The sequence below is a fragment of the Rhynchophorus ferrugineus genome, unplaced genomic scaffold (genome assembly GCF_030347505.1).
Source record: "Rhynchophorus ferrugineus isolate W39M unplaced genomic scaffold, kcgeb_rfMv2 rfM5, whole genome shotgun sequence".
Classification (NCBI taxonomy): Eukaryota; Metazoa; Arthropoda; class Insecta; order Coleoptera; family Curculionidae; genus Rhynchophorus; species Rhynchophorus ferrugineus.
The window spans coordinates 21,634,712-21,652,397 of NW_027472584.1; the positions used below are offsets into that span (position 1 = coordinate 21,634,712).

At 30.9% G+C, this 17,686-nt stretch overlaps 2 protein-coding genes across 4 annotated transcripts in view; one reads left to right on the forward strand and one right to left on the reverse strand.

Moving 5' to 3' along the window:
• The first annotated feature begins 192 nt into the window (after window positions 1-192).
• On the forward strand, window positions 193-2,718 carry alien (COP9 signalosome complex subunit 2 alien). 2 transcript variants are annotated; one of them, XM_076406080.1, is made up of 9 exons: window positions 220-406; window positions 465-537; window positions 649-969; window positions 1,022-1,364; window positions 1,420-1,558; window positions 1,614-1,804; window positions 1,870-2,011; window positions 2,071-2,142; window positions 2,205-2,718. In XM_076406080.1, exons 2-9 carry the CDS (start codon window positions 481-483, stop codon window positions 2,275-2,277), a joined length of 1,338 nt encoding a protein of 445 aa, XP_076262195.1. In that variant the 5' UTR covers window positions 220-406; window positions 465-480; the 3' UTR covers window positions 2,278-2,718. The 2 variants fall into 2 exon arrangements, with proteins under 2 accessions (XP_076262196.1, XP_076262195.1); XM_076406081.1 differs by having other exon boundaries at window positions 193-537.
• A 3,009-nt stretch (window positions 2,719-5,727) lies between these two features.
• The window catches only part of LOC143196900 (neuronal growth regulator 1), a 367,357-nt gene continuing 355,398 nt past the window's right edge, over window positions 5,728-17,686 (reverse strand). For both annotated transcript variants that reach the window (XM_076404839.1, XM_076404840.1), the window contains exon 9: window positions 5,728-5,967. In XM_076404839.1, the coding sequence (XP_076260954.1) occupies window positions 5,867-5,967 (101 nt within the window). In that variant the 3' untranslated portion in view covers window positions 5,728-5,866. The remainder of the gene's footprint in view (window positions 5,968-17,686) is intronic.

A 17,686-nucleotide genomic window follows, 5' to 3' on the forward strand; every position in this document is an offset into this window, starting at 1 on the left:
GAGAAAAATAGATGTTGTAGCCTGTGCAATTTTCTTACGTGTGGTTGTGTGTTTTTGTCCCACACAAATGTCATATAAAGCAGCGTTACTCGACAGCTGTACAGAATAGTTCCATATTTTTAAAATGACTGAATAACACAAGGTTTAAAATGTTTAATATAGTCAGCTTAATATATAACTATGTATGTATAGTTGCATACAGTGTCATTATATTAGTTTACTGACTTGTAATTTAAAGGAATTCATAACGATGAAAACTTTATAAGTGTTATTGGAATTATAAATAGATAATATAGACCATTATGTTATAATGTTATTTCTACAGGATATGATATGGCTTGAAGTAAGATCCTAATAAAATATATACAAATTTGCGTACTTCAAAATTGACAGCTCGGTGCCAAGGGTAATTTGCTTGGTTTTGTAAAAAAGGGTAGTTGCTTATAATAGAAAATTGTTAATAGCTGGCTTTAACAATTGATGTACAAAATGTCCGACGATGACTTTATGTGTGATGATGAAGAAGATTATGGCTTAGTGAGTATATTATGCAAAATAAATCTTCATACCTAACCTCACTTTTATTGGCAGCAAAATATTTTATAAATAAAATTGAATGTAAGATTGTTTATTCAATGTTTCTTACAGGAATATTCTGAGGACAGTAATTCGGAACCAGATGTAGATTTGGAAAATCAGTACTATAATAGCAAAGCCCTTAAGGAAGAAGAGCCTAGATCAGCTCTATCTTCCTTTCAGAAGGTATTAGATTTGGAAGGAGGAGAGAAAGGAGAATGGGGATTTAAAGCTCTGAAACAGATGATTAAAATTAATTTTCGGTTATCTAATTATGAAGAAATGATGGTTAGATATAAGCAATTGCTGACATATATAAAAAGTGCCGTAACACGAAATCATAGTGAGAAATCCATTAATTCTATTTTAGATTACATTTCAACATCTCGGAATGTAAGTAAATATGACAATTGGGAGTATAAAATACTACAGAATTAAATTTTAGATGGAGTTATTGCAAAATTTTTATGAAACTACTCTTGAAGCTTTGAAGGATGCGAAAAATGATAGACTTTGGTTTAAGACTAATACAAAGCTAGGTAAACTTTACTATGACAGAGGGGATTTTAATAAATTAGCAAAAATACTTAAACAATTACATCAGTCTTGTCAAACAGATGATGGAGAGGATGATTTAAAAAAGGGGACACAACTTTTGGAAATTTACGCGTTGGAGATTCAGATGTACACAGCACAGAAAAATAACAAAAAATTAAAAACATTGTATGAGCAATCTCTACACATCAAGTCAGCTATACCGCATCCCTTAATTATGGGGGTTATTAGGGGTAAGTAGAGTAAGATATATTTTAATTTGATATAAATAGTGGTAAATTATTTTAGAATGTGGAGGTAAAATGCATCTCCGAGAAGGAGAATTCGAAAAGGCACACACAGATTTTTTTGAAGCTTTTAAAAATTATGATGAATCAGGAAGTCCTAGAAGAACCACTTGCTTAAAATATTTGGTATTGGCTAATATGTGAGTAAAGCCCTATCTATATTATTGTCAAGACATTGTTTTGTTATTGTTCAAGGCTTATGAAATCCGGTATAAATCCATTTGATTCTCAAGAAGCTAAACCATACAAGAATGACCCAGAAATATTAGCTATGACAAACTTGGTTAATGCTTACCAAAATAATGATATTAATGAATTTGAATACATTTTAAAGCAAAATAGACAAAATATAATGGATGATCCATTTATTAGGGAACATATTGAGGGTATGGGAGAATAAATATGAAAATATAATTAGATGTAAGTTGAATGATTTCTGTTGTATAAATAGATTTGCTGAGGAATATAAGAACCCAAGTGCTAATAAAACTTATTAAACCATATACCAGAATACAAATTCCCTTTATTTCTACGGAATTAAATATAGATGTTCAGGAAGTAGAAAGCTTACTGGTCGCTTGCATATTAGATAAGTATGTTAATTTTTATATATTTGCATCGAGTTTTATTATCACCAAATTCACTGTTTCAGTACTATTCAAGGTCGTATAGATCAAGTAAATCAAGTCCTATTTTTGGAAAGAACAACACTTAATACTGCGAGGTCAGTATAAAATTTAATCATGTATTCAATCTAAAGATTAATATAAAATTGATTTATTTCAGGTATAATGCTTTAGATAGATGGGCAAATCAACTTAGTACCCTTCACTCATCTATTGTGAATAAAATGGCTTGATATCCTGGACTAATAAAACAAAATCTGGATGAAGTGATAGCGCATAGCGCCTTTTTTGTTTTCTCATATACATAATTTTTCTAAATTTTGTTTTAAAACGGTATATTTGATTTCGGTCTTGTCTGATTTTTAATTATCAATAGATTTTTGAATCACCACTGCTTTAATGTGAACTTACCACTTCGACAACTGAATTAAAGCTAATAACAGTATGAATTAGTGTTCTGTGAAGACATATTTGGAATTATACTTTATTGTGTATTAATTAATCATTTTTGCATGTTTGTATATCAATATATGTCTCTTCTACTTGTTACAGGTTGCTGAATTGATCATTAATTTATTTTGTCTTTTTTAAGAAATGTCAGTGCTTTACTGATGTTTTCGTTTACTTTGTCTCATATTGTTAAGATTTTCTAATAAATAGAAATTTATTACTTCTATTAATTTTATTGCCTATGTTACTTCTGTTAATTCCCTCTGAATCTAATCTTTTTAAATAGTTAGATCTCTTGTCTTGAGGGTGTATTAGGAATATTAATCATACTGTTATTAATACGAATATTATATTTTTGATGTTTTTCGTCAAATACAAAATTTAGTTATGTTTATTGTTTATAAAATAGATACATATATAATAACCTCGACTTATTTTATTTAATTCTTTCAAATTAATCAATTATTTAATCAATAATTGTAGAATCTTTTGAAGTTGTCTATTTGAAAACTTATTGTTTAAATGGTATATATATTAGTAAGTTGTTTTATTGTACAGATGGCATGATATTTTAGGCAACTAAAAAAACCTATTGATAATTTACAGTTAACATCGATGGTAAAGATTACTGTACACTTATATTATATTATTAGGTAGTATTTAGGTATGTATGCGTTTATCAAAATATAAAGATATATTTTCTATATTTTGCGTTTAATATCACACCAAATTCTTGAATTTGAATTTTTCTGAGTAGTTAACTGTAATTTGTATCATATTGTCGCTAACAATACTGGTTTCTTTAATAGCCGGTAAAATGTTACAGTTATCTGTAATGATGTTAGTGGTTATAGGATTTTAGGAGACTGCATACAGATCACTGTACTGCTACCTGGGTTAGGTACGGTTTTACAGCTATAGATGGAGCGACCAGCTATAAATGTAAATTTATTTTAAATTGGAAATAAACTGTGGTATTGGATCGAAATTCCAATTATCTTAAATATTGTTTAGTAACTCCTTGACATAACAGAAGTACATTTTGGAATAAGAGTATACTTTTTTTATTTATTTCAGGAAGGTAGGAATAAATAATTACACACATATCTGTTTAACAAATCTTTACTATATTTTTTAAAACTCAGTGTCGTAGGAGACATTTAGAAAATAGCTTAAATAATTCTATGTACATATAAGGTGCATTGATTAAAGAAAATTATTTGTTGAAACACTGTAATTTTATATTTTAATATTACACATAAAATAGTATACTTATATAAATGGATTAATATATGTATATATTTACAAAGAGTACTCATTATTCTTTAATAGTCTACAGCATAATTTTCTTTTAAAATGCACCAAACATATTTTGGAAATAGATAGTAGAACCTGTCAACTTGAAATCTATTCTGTAAATGAATAAACATATAAGATATTTCAAGTTTTATCATCGAAAAATTTGCATAATCTACTTCATTTTCATGAAAGCCTTATATAATTTAGTAAGACTTTTAAGGATGGAAAGTGTTCTAATCGTGCACTTGTATCGTATCACTAAATTCTAATTACGCAGATTTTCCACGATAATGAAACTTTGTCCTCTCTATTTTACTTCACTCAGGCGTAGATACTGATAAAATTTACTAAATGGCCATATTCCTTTAGAATATTAGGGTGTTATGATGCGTGACATCTGCATGAAATGTTGCATACTTTCTGACACTTTCACAAACAAACGGGAGGAATATTTTATTTGAAAGTTCTTTTAGGTGTAATTATTTATTATTTAATAATAAAGTGTATTTCTTTTTTGACATTTGTATGTCTTTTTATTTGCAGCAAAAATATTAATAATAGAATATATTTGATGGGTACACTTGAAATATCGCTTTTCTCAATAATCTTAGAAGATTTACTACATTTCTATTTCCATAACAGAGCCAATGTCTCAAGATTAATGTTCTTTTAAACAATATATGAGGTTTAGTTGTTTGAAATGTTGTGTATTTGAGGTAGTGTCATGAAATATCCAACGTTCATATTAGGTACTTCTTAACATTTCCTCGTATACAATTTTTGCCAACTGCAAACTCACATTCAAATCCTTTATATCAATACATGACTAGAAAAACAATCTTTAAATACTTTTGGTCAATTATTTATGTTCAGCCAAAACTGTACAGCTTTATTTACAACAACTATAGTAATTTTGATTTAGCTAATAAATTAAAAACATGCTGGTACATCAACAGAAATCTATTAGTCTATAGTGTATAACAGGCAATAAGTAGGTTAATTATTTCGTATATTCTATTTTATATTATATATACATAATATAAATATGAAAATAAATGTAATAAGTTTAATTTATAAAAAATATTTATGTCTACAACAGTGAAAACGAAAACAACTAATAGAATATTCTTAATATAATTAAGGACTTAAAATTAGTATCCCTGTACAATATTTGAATCTTGGCACTAAGGAAATAATACGTAAAGTAAATTTACCTTATACTACACTAAATATAATGCACATATTAAAACAATATATATTCACTACATATTCCTGCTTCCCTGTTTATTGTTCCTTGTTTTAGTACACCTCGATTCTTTTAGAACTTAGAGATAACTTTAGTTAAATCATTTCAACACTTATAACTAATGTTATAAAACGAAATAATACTGTAATATTTTCGTATATACATTCAGTAAAAATAATAATCTATATTGAATCATTATCATGTGAATAAATTTGTTTATAATTATATTCTAATAGGAAACATTGGATATAAATACATCGGGGGAGTTTTAGCAAAAACAACGTTTGCGTTACGGTCAGGGTTATTTTAGGAAAAACTCCCCCATAATGAGAATATATTTTAGAATATTACATTTATCCATTTGATGGAAACGATCTTTAAATTGTGTTGGTAAAGATAACATATCTAAGCTATACCCATTTTAACAAAACAATATAGTATAATCATTTTATTAAGTGAACAATGTTATGTAAAAGATATATTTATGTTGTTAGCTACTTTTAAAAATGTTATTTAACCATTAACATTGTTAAAATTAGATTGTGTGTTATACGAAAAGAATGGTGGTACATTCAGGTTTTGATTTTTACATTTTTAAAAGTGAACTATAATCTTGTTAGTCTAACGCCTAATAATACACATATCATGTTTTTTTATTTACTTTTTTATACTATTACAGTCTTGTGTTTATATTTGGTCCATGCACATCATTTTTTTTTGATATGATATCACTTATATGGTGTCATAATCCACCAAGCACTCGACTACATTGTCTCTAACTAGAGCACCTCATTTAGCCACCTAACTTTTCACGTTCAAAACTCTAATCACCTTAACAGAGAACAGAAAGTAAATATCACTAGGAGAAGGGTGGAGTTGGATGACTTGAAATGTACCCCTGCTGTTTGGACTGCAGCCGGTAGTTCTCCTATATCAAAACAAGCGGTTATTAAAAATAAATTCCACAACGTATAAAAATTCTTTTAAAATTACAGAGATATGCTCGAGAAAATTTACGTTAGCGTAATTAAATAAGCTTCACGTTTTTTGTTGCTATTTTTGTCCACTTCAATATAATAGAAATTTAAGCTTACCATCATTCGAAACTAGACCGAAATGTTACAGTTTGAATATCAAGTTAAAATTTAAAAAAATTTCAACGTCATAAGATTTTTCAATATTTCATACCAATATGAAATCCATTTTTCAGAAAGTATTCGATTATTTTTAAATACCACGTCTTGTGTTGCTATTTCCTTACTGTAATATGATATAAATTTAAGCTTACCATTATTCCAAACTAGACAGAGATGTTACAACTTCGATATCAACTTATAAAGTAGCTTTTCAACGTCATAAGTTTCTTCGAATTATCTTTAATAATACAAAGTGACAAAATGTATAATTGACATTCCAAATAAATGACAAGTGTCAAAAAATGGCATGGGAAGGGCTTCAATAATGGATTAAGAAAATATCTTTTTAGATTACCAATATGAAATCCATTTTTCAGAAACTATTCGATTATTTTTAAATACCACGTCTTGTGTTGTTATTTTTTACTGTAATATAATATAAATTTAAGCTTACCATTTTTCCAAACTAGACAGAGATGTTACAACTTCGATATCAACTTATAAAGTAGCTTTCCAACGTCATAAGTTTCTTCGAATTATCTTTAATAATACAAAGTGACAAAATGTATAAATGACATTCCAAATGAATGACAAGTGTCAAAAAATGGCATGGGAAGGGCCTCAATAATGGATTAAGAAAATATCTTTTTAGATTACCAATATGAAATCCGTTTTTCAGAAACTATTGGATTATTTTTAAATACCACGTCTTGTGTTGTTATTTTTTACTGTAATATAATATAAATTTAAGCTTACCATTTTTCCAAACTAGACAGAGATGTTACAACTTCGATATCAACTTATAAAGTAGCTTTCCAACGTCATAAGTTTCTTCGAATTATCTTTAATAATACAAAGTGACAAAATGTATAAATGACATTCCAAATGAATGACAAGTGTCAAAAAATGGCATGGGAAGGGCCTCAATAATGGATTAAGAAAATATCTTTTTAGATTACCAATATGAAATCCGTTTTTCAGAAACTATTGGATTATTTTTAAATACCACGTCTTGTGTTGTTATTTTTTACTGTAATATAATATAAATTTAAGCTAACCATTATTCCAAACTAGACAGAGATGTTACAACTTCGATATCAACATATAAAGTAGTTTTCCAACGTCATAAGTTTCTTCGAATTTTCTTTAATAATACAAAGTGACAAAATGCATAATTGACATTCCAAATGAATGACAAGTGTCAAAAAATGACATGGGAAGGACCTCAATAATGGATTAAGAAAATATCTTTTTAGATTACCAATATGAAATCCGTTTTTCAGAAACTATTGGATTATTTTTAAATACCACGTCTTGTGTTGTTATTTTTTACTGTAATATAATATAAATTTAAGCTTACCATTATTCCAAACTAGAGAGAGATGTTACCACTTCGATATCAACTTATAAAATAACTTTCCAACGTCATAAGTTTCTTCGAATTATCTCTAATAATACAAAGTGACAAAATGTATAAATGACATTCCAAATTAATAACAAGTGTCAAAAAATGACGGGAAGAGCCCCAATGATGGATTAATAAAATACCTTTTTAAATTAACAATAATCCATTTTCAGAAAGTATTCGATGATTTTTAAATATAAATATATAACTAAATTTAACATATGTCTGACAGTTAACATAACTGTCGGTTAATAAGATTGAAATATTTCAATTCAAACTTACCTGCCCATATATCTGAACCAGCAAATATGACAGAAGCAACATTAAGTCAATCTAATGCAAATATCACTGTGCTGTATTTTTTAAAAGATATATTTTAATAAAAAATATTAGCTTTTAATTTATATAATGTTACCGAATGGTTTGATTAAATATAATATTAAGATATACAAACTCTACGATGATTGATTTCATTTTCGATCGAGTCAACGACATTGACAGAATCAAGAACGATATAAAGGCGAACTATCATTTTCTTTTGTTTCTGTTTGAACGCTTGAGAAAATATTACTAGTCATCTTTCGTCCTTTTCAGGATAACTTTATGTCAGGACATTGTTAATATTCTTATCACGCTGTAAACAATATGTAACCTGTTCCATTTTTTTATTGAGTATCTGTCAGCCGAACATATTTAATTGAGTCTTTTTTTTATTATAGCACTTTAAGCCATATCTGAATTATTCTCGACAAAATATTCTTATTATATATTCAGGTAAAAGTTCTGCAATATAACGTAAACTATTCTGCAGCAGGAAAAGCTAAATCATGCCAACAATGTGTGTCTAAAGAGGCGTAAAATTTGAAGAAGGTGCTTCTTTGTCGCGAATGTTTGTCCTTTATCTTTTATCGTTCTGCAGCTCTATTCATTTACTTAAATGGGACCTCTTTAATATGATATAAAAGAAAATACATGCAGACAATTTGCTGGAAAACCTACGAATATTCATTCTTATTTAAATACTGCTATGTCATAAAATGTTATACAAAAAGCAAATATCAATTTTGAAGATTATCTATAAGTATAAAGATATATATTTATTGTGAACTAATATTGAAAGATTTACCCTAGAAAATATATGTTTATTAACAATAAACTAAATAAAGCTTAAAGATGAAGTAAAAAAATGATCATCATTTATATATTAGTCTATCACTAATTTTTTTTCTGTCATTAAGTTGACATAACCCTCGCATACAGTAACAGGTCAATTGAAAAGTCCTGCCATTGTCGGCCTGACCATAGATCGCGCTACTAGAATTAAATCAATATGTTTTTTAGTTGAGCCCTAACCCTCAAAAGATGCGTGTATAAATTTGACAGCTGTGGGATCCTGACAATGGATGAAACATGGGTCCATCATTTCACTCCGAAGTCCGACAGTCATCCGAATGGACTGCACACGTTGAACTTCGCTCCAAAGCGTGGGAAAACGCAACAGTCGTCTGTCAAGGTTATGGCACCTGTATTTTGGGATACGCATGGAATAATTTTTAATGTTCCAACAATTCTTTCAGTCCAACAGTGACTATTACATAGCAGTATTGGACCGTTTCAAGGACGAAATCGGCGAAAAACGGCCGACATCATTATGGCATCTGTATTTTGGGATACGCATGGAATAATTTTTAATGTTCCAACAATTCTTTCAGTCCAACAGTGACTATTACATAGCAGTATTGGACCGTTTCAAGGACGAAATCGGCGAAAAACGGCCGACATCATTATGGCATCTGTATTTTGGGATACGCATGGAATAATTTTTAATGTTCCAACAATTCTTTCAGTCCAACAGTGACTATTACATAGCAGTATTGGACCGTTTCAATGACGAAATCGGCGAAAAACGGCCGACATCATTATGGCATCTGTATTTTGGGATGCGCATGGAATAATTTTCAATCTTCCAATAATTATTTCAGTCCAACAGTGACTATTACATAGCAGTATTGGACCGTTTCAATGACGAAATCGGCGAAAAACGGCCGACATCATTATGGCATCTGTATTTTGGGATACGCATGGAATAATTTTTAATGTTCCAACAATTCTTTCAGTCCAACAGTGACTATTACATAGCAGTATTGGACCGTTTCAATGACGAAATCGGCGAAAAACGGCCGACATCATTATGGCATCTGTATTTTGGGATGCGCATGGAATAATTTTCAATCTTCCAATAATTATTTCAGTCCAACAGTGACTATTACATAGCAGTATTGGACCGTTTCAATGACGAAATCGGCGAAAAACGGCCGACATCATTATGGCATCTGTATTTTGGGATACGCATGGAATAATTTTTAATGTTCCAACAATTCTTTTAGTCCAACAGTGACTATTACATAGCAGTATTGGACCGTTTCAATGACGAAATCGGCGAAAAACGGCCGACATCATTATGGCATCTGTATTTTGGGATGCGCATGGAATAATTTTCAATCTTCCAATAATTATTTCAGTCCAACAGTGACTATTACATAGCAGTATTGGACCGTTTCAATGACGAAATCGGCGAAAAACGGCCGACATCATTATGGCATCTGTATTTTGGGATGCGCATGGAATAATTTTCAATCTTCCAATAATTATTTCAGTCCAACAGTGACTATTACATAGCAGTATTGGACCGTTTCAATGACGAAATCGGCGAAAAACGGCCGACATCATTATGGCATCTGTATTTTGGGATGCGCATGGAATAATTTTCAATCTTCCAATAATTATTTCAGTCCAACAGTGACTATTACATAGCAGTATTGGACCGTTTCAATGACGAAATCGGCGAAAAACGGCCGACATCATTATGGCATCTGTATTTTGGGATACGCATGGAATAATTTTTAATGTTCCAACAATTCTTTCAGTCCAACAGTGACTATTACATAGCAGTATTGGACCGTTTCAATGACGAAATCGGCGAAAAACGGCCGACATCATTATGGCATCTGTATATTGGGATGCGCATGGAATAATTTTCAATCTTCCAATAATTATTTCAGTCCAACAGTGACTATTACATAGCAGTATTGGACCGTTTCAATGACGAAATCGGCGAAAAACGGCCGACATCATTATGGCATCTGTATATTGGGATGCGCATGGAATAATTTTCAATCTTCCAATAATTATTTCAGTCCAACAGTGACTATTACATAGCAGTATTGGACCGTTTCAATGACGAAATCGGCGAAAAACGGCCGACATCATTATGGCATCTGTATATTGGGATGCGCATGGAATAATTTTCAATCTTCCAATAATTATTTCAGTCCAACAGTGACTATTACATAGCAGTATTGGACCGTTTCAATGACGAAATCGGCGAAAAACGGCCGACATCATTATGGCATCTGTATATTGGGATGCGCATGGAATAATTTTCAATCTTCCAATAATTATTTCAGTCCAACAGTGACTATTACATAGCAGTATTGGACCGTTTCAATGACGAAATCGGCGAAAAACGGCCGACATCATTATGGCATCTGTATATTGGGATGCGCATGGAATAATTTTCAATCTTCCAATAATTATTTCAGTCCAACAGTGACTATTACATAGCAGTATTGGACCGTTTCAATGACGAAATCGGCGAAAAACGGCCGACATCATTATGGCATCTGTATATTGGGATGCGCATGGAATAATTTTCAATCTTCCAATAATTATTTCAGTCCAACAGTGACTATTACATAGCAGTATTGGACCGTTTCAATGACGAAATCGGCGAAAAACGGCCGACATCATTATGGCATCTGTATATTGGGATGCGCATGGAATAATTTTCAATCTTCCAATAATTATTTCAGTCCAACAGTGACTATTACATAGCAGTATTGGACCGTTTCAATGACGAAATCGGCGAAAAACGGACGACATCATTATGGCATCTGTATATTGGGATGCGCATGGAATAATTTTCAATCTTCCAATAATTATTTCAGTCCAACAGTGACTATTACATAGCAGTATTGGACCGTTTCAATGACGAAATCGGCGAAAAACGGCCGACATCATTATGGCATCTGTATATTGGGATGCGCATGGAATAATTTTCAATCTTCCAATAATTATTTCAGTCCAACAGTGACTATTACATAGCAGTATTGGACCGTTTCAATGACGAAATCGGCGAAAAACGGCCGACATCATTATGGCATCTGTATATTGGGATGCGCATGGAATAATTTTCAATCTTCCAATAATTATTTCAGTCCAACAGTGACTATTACATAGCAGTATTGGACCGTTTCAATGACGAAATCGGCGAAAAACGGCCGACATCATTATGGCATCTGTATTTTGGGATACGCATGGAATAATTTTTAATGTTCCAACAATTCTTTCAGTCCAACAGTGACTATTACATAGCAGTATTGGACCGTTTCAATGACGAAATCGGCGAAAAACGGCCGACATCATTATGGCATCTGTATATTGGGATGCGCATGGAATAATTTTCAATCTTCCAATAATTATTTCAGTCCAACAGTGACTATTACATAGCAGTATTGGACCGTTTCAATGACGAAATCGGCGAAAAACGGCCGACATCATTATGGCATCTGTATATTGGGATGCGCATGGAATAATTTTCAATCTTCCAATAATTATTTCAGTCCAACAGTGACTATTACATAGCAGTATTGGACCGTTTCAATGACGAAATCGGCGAAAAACGGCCGACATCATTATGGCATCTGTATATTGGGATGCGCATGGAATAATTTTCAATCTTCCAATAATTATTTCAGTCCAACAGTGACTATTACATAGCAGTATTGGACCGTTTCAATGACGAAATCGGCGAAAAACGGCCGACATCATTATGGCATCTGTATATTGGGATGCGCATGGAATAATTTTCAATCTTCCAATAATTATTTCAGTCCAACAGTGACTATTACATAGCAGTATTGGACCGTTTCAATGACGAAATCGGCGAAAAACGGCCGACATCATTATGGCATCTGTATATTGGGATGCGCATGGAATAATTTTCAATCTTCCAATAATTATTTCAGTCCAACAGTGACTATTACATAGCAGTATTGGACCGTTTCAATGACGAAATCGGCGAAAAACGGCCGACATCATTATGGCATCTGTATATTGGGATGCGCATGGAATAATTTTCAATCTTCCAATAATTATTTCAGTCCAACAGTGACTATTACATAGCAGTATTGGACCGTTTCAATGACGAAATCGGCGAAAAACGGCCGACATCATTATGGCATCTGTATATTGGGATGCGCATGGAATAATTTTCAATCTTCCAATAATTATTTCAGTCCAACAGTGACTATTACATAGCAGTATTGGACCGTTTCAATGACGAAATCGGCGAAAAACGGCCGACATCATTATGGCATCTGTATATTGGGATGCGCATGGAATAATTTTCAATCTTCCAATAATTATTTCAGTCCAACAGTGACTATTACATAGCAGTATTGGACCGTTTCAATGACGAAATCGGCGAAAAACGGCCGACATCATTATGGCATCTGTATATTGGGATGCGCATGGAATAATTTTCAATCTTCCAATAATTATTTCAGTCCAACAGTGACTATTACATAGCAGTATTGGACCGTTTCAATGACGAAATCGGCGAAAAACGGCCGACATCATTATGGCATCTGTATATTGGGATGCGCATGGAATAATTTTCAATCTTCCAATAATTATTTCAGTCCAACAGTGACTATTACATAGCAGTATTGGACCGTTTCAATGACGAAATCGGCGAAAAACGGCCGACATCATTATGGCATCTGTATATTGGGATGCGCATGGAATAATTTTCAATCTTCCAATAATTATTTCAGTCCAACAGTGACTATTACATAGCAGTATTGGACCGTTTCAATGACGAAATCGGCGAAAAACGGCCGACATCATTATGGCATCTGTATATTGGGATGCGCATGGAATAATTTTCAATCTTCCAATAATTATTTCAGTCCAACAGTGACTATTACATAGCAGTATTGGACCGTTTCAATGACGAAATCGGCGAAAAACGGCCGACATCATTATGGCATCTGTATATTGGGATGCGCATGGAATAATTTTCAATCTTCCAATAATTATTTCAGTCCAACAGTGACTATTACATAGCAGTATTGGACCGTTTCAATGACGAAATCGGCGAAAAACGGCCGACATCATTATGGCATCTGTATTTTGGGATGCGCATGGAATAATTTTCAATCTTCCAATAATTATTTCAGTCCAACAGTGACTATTACATAGAATTATTGGACCGTTTGAAGGACGAAATCGCCGAAAAACGGCCGTATTTCAAGAAATAGAAAGTGCTGCTTCACCAAGACAATGCACCGTGTCACAAGTTAGTGAAAACGGTGGCAAAAATCCATGAATTGGCCTTCGAATTGCTTCCTCATCTACCGTATTTTCCATATCTGGCCGCCAGCGACTATTTCCTGTTCTCAGATCTCAAAAGAATACTCGCTGGGGAGAAATTTTCGTCGAATGAAGAAGTGATCGCCGAAACTGAGGCCTATTTCGAAGCAAAGGACAAATCATACTACCAAAATGGTGTCGAAAAGTTGGAGGGTCGCTATAATCCGTGTGTCACCCTTGAACGGAATTATGCTGAATTTTTTTATTCAACTAATTTTGCCAAAGAAATGTGTTTTACTATGGTAGGCCGGGGACTTTTCAAATGACCTGTTAATTTTGAAATGTCATCTACCATTTAGTTTATTTATAGTTAAAATTTGACTTTTTGATAGATACATTATATCATAATGGAAATGGGAAATCCTACCCCATCGGTCATATTCACCAGATTTTGCTCTCATTATTATTTATTTAGATTAATTACAAATATTCTGATTGGACAGTAAGGGAAAACAGTAATAATAATTTACACAATTTTTCATAGTTGAAATCTGGATTTACAAAAAAACATTGACAAAATTAATTGGCCAATAGATACGTGTGCCAAAATTTAGTTGGACACTTGTAGTTAGTCCATTAACAATGCCCATTCGTTAAATATCGAACCAACATGTCACTCATTTGTTCGAATTTAAAAATTCGTTTTAACAAAACTGGAATTTTAGTTCTTGCACTATTTTCATTTTCCAGCTTGTCAAATCAAATTTATTCAAAATAATAAAAACTTTTCTGCTTTAGTTCATTTTCCTTTTACGATGTTGTAATATCATGGAATGAACGAGGACAAAAAAACCTTGTTATCAACATGGTGGGAAGGGAATTTATCGTCTACAAATTTCAAACAGTGCTGGAAACATTATTACAAGCACTCTGAACGTTAAAGTATCAAGCTTTTAACTGTAAAACTTTGTATTCTCCTGTGTACTGCAGTTAAAAGTAATTCACGTGTACAAGAATGAGAAGGATCTATAATCATAAAAAGGTTTATTGATATAAATATGCACCTTTAGTGTTTTTGATGAAAAGAAAAACAAAATTTACTTGAAAATTCGATATTCTCCTTGTCTGATGACTCATCAGTCATAAGTTAATAATGGTTTAGATTTTATCTGTCTTAAGCTTGCACCCCATAAATCAGTAAGGGTGCTTTAATAAGATTACGTTTTCAGTTGAATTCTAAGAGTTAACACAAACATACTCGATTTTATTTACGTTATATAATTCGGAAAACAATAGAAAACTTTAATTAATCCTGAACATCCAGTCGGTTTAAGTCAAAACAATTTTCTGGTAATGTCAGATATCTCTTATATAAAAAGGATACTATTTAAGGATAGTTCTTTTGTTTTAAAGGTACAGAATCGAACCTTCTATCTGATTGTGTTCGAGAAAACACATTTATCAATAGATTGCGTGTCAGACCTTTGATACACATTTTTCAATTTAAACACTTATATATTTTTTCTATCGGCATTCTTTTAGTCTTAACCCAAGTCAAATGGATTTTGGCTTCATCTTATTTTATGTTTTCTACATTTTTATTTACAATACTATTTTTAAATAATAGTTACTAGTGGTCGTCCTTATATCGACCACAAATTGTTGAGTTAATCATGTTTCCCCCATAATATAGTAAAGAGAATAATTTAAAAATGATACGTTACTAAAATTTGTTTTCACGGTATTTTCAATATAAATTCAGAAATGTATGGGATATATAACACTAATTAAAATAATAAATATCTGTATATTAAAACAATATATCAAAATATATAAATAAAAGTAAATAAAATCTAAATCTAAATTCCATTAAAATCCAAAAATCAACAAAGTATTGACAAGTATAACAACTTTCAGTATCAAATGTATGAATATCCGATCTTTCTTAAAATTTATGTTATTAACGTAAATATAGAAAAATAAATGAAGTAATACATGTGTGTACATGAATTAGGTAATTTATTTTTACAATTTAGAAACGTACTTTAATGGAATATACTTATCATAATTAAATAACTAGTGAATATTCAAAACTTAGGCCTATAAAGTAAATAATCAAAATAATTGATACAAAGTTCAAACAATCAAATATCATATAGTCATGTATCTATCTATAATATAATCTATAATATAAAATATATCTATAATATATTTATCAATGCCTCAAAATGTTCACAAATTTATTGTTAATAATTCATAATTTTTTTATTAGTCTTGTATTCCATCTATGCAAATTATGTAATTAGTTTCATTTTAACTGTTTATATTTCTAACTGTTTATATATGCATATTTTCATGACTTCATTTATGTATTCATATAGTCTTTATGTTTTATCCATTCACTTCTCCTATATTGTATGAAATACTCTTCAAACCTTTTCCACTTTTGAAGTATTTTTTAACATACTTTTTAACATAATCTTCTAAATCGGCTCTGTCACTGAATATTACATAATTTAGTCTATGCTGTCTAGGAAAAACTTGCAATATTCTTTTTGTGTAGATTTTTCTTGAAACAAAATCATAGTCTTTTAAACCTAATATGCTTTGATTTAGCAAATACATTTGACAACTGAAGTCACACGTCGGTTACGAATATTCCTACTGGATACCCTGTAAGTTACGATACTGTATACAACATATCTGTATACGATATGACTGTATACGTGTTCAAAATCATATATTCGTATATATATTCTCTTGTGATATTATGATATATTCTCTTGTGAGTTGTTAAAATTTGGTAACGCTATGTCAGTTGGTATTTATAAACAACAATCCATGAATCGAAAGCGTTAAAATATTAGGTAATTTATTGGATATGATAAGTTAATTTTTGTTCTCGAGTGACAATAAATTCATTACAACTTTTAAAATAGAAATCAAAACCAGTTCATATATTCAATTGAACCTAATAATCTGTGATGTTGAATATGCGTCATATATGCGATAATAATAGAGCACGTTTCTAATAACAAATGGGGCCAAATGAACGATTTACGACCGTTGAACATGCACCAAAACTTTTAATTACGTTTAATTAAAGTACCTGTACTTAATATTTAAAATTCAATTAGCCAGTTCTACGTTTGGAAGATATAACGTACACTTTTGAACTGTATTATTTTGTATGAGAACATGTACACCAAAATTCGTTTAAAAATGATAATTATATTAGCATCACTCTAAGCTGATTTAATATTTTAAGCAAGGAACATGACTTGGGTTTTAATAAGGCTTGTTTCAATTTTGAAAAATATGCAGGGTAGGTAGCAGAAATGCTTGTAATTTAATTTATTTTATAAATTGCTTTCCTGTATAGGGTTGTTCCGAAAGTAACGAAAGAAAATACGAATCATATTTTCACATGCATATACAATGAAACTCTTTCCACTATTATTTTATGCTTCATTTTTATAAAACGGGATTCTTCGCCCTTGCTTAAGTTCAAATTTAATTATACGGGAGGTTTAGTTTATTAAATTCCTTTAAAAATAACATTTTCTTGTTTATAAATATAATGCGTTCTTATTTCAGTTCAAACTCATTATACATTCATTTTTTTAATTAACTTCAACATACAATCTGATGAGTTTTGTTTCTGAGACATT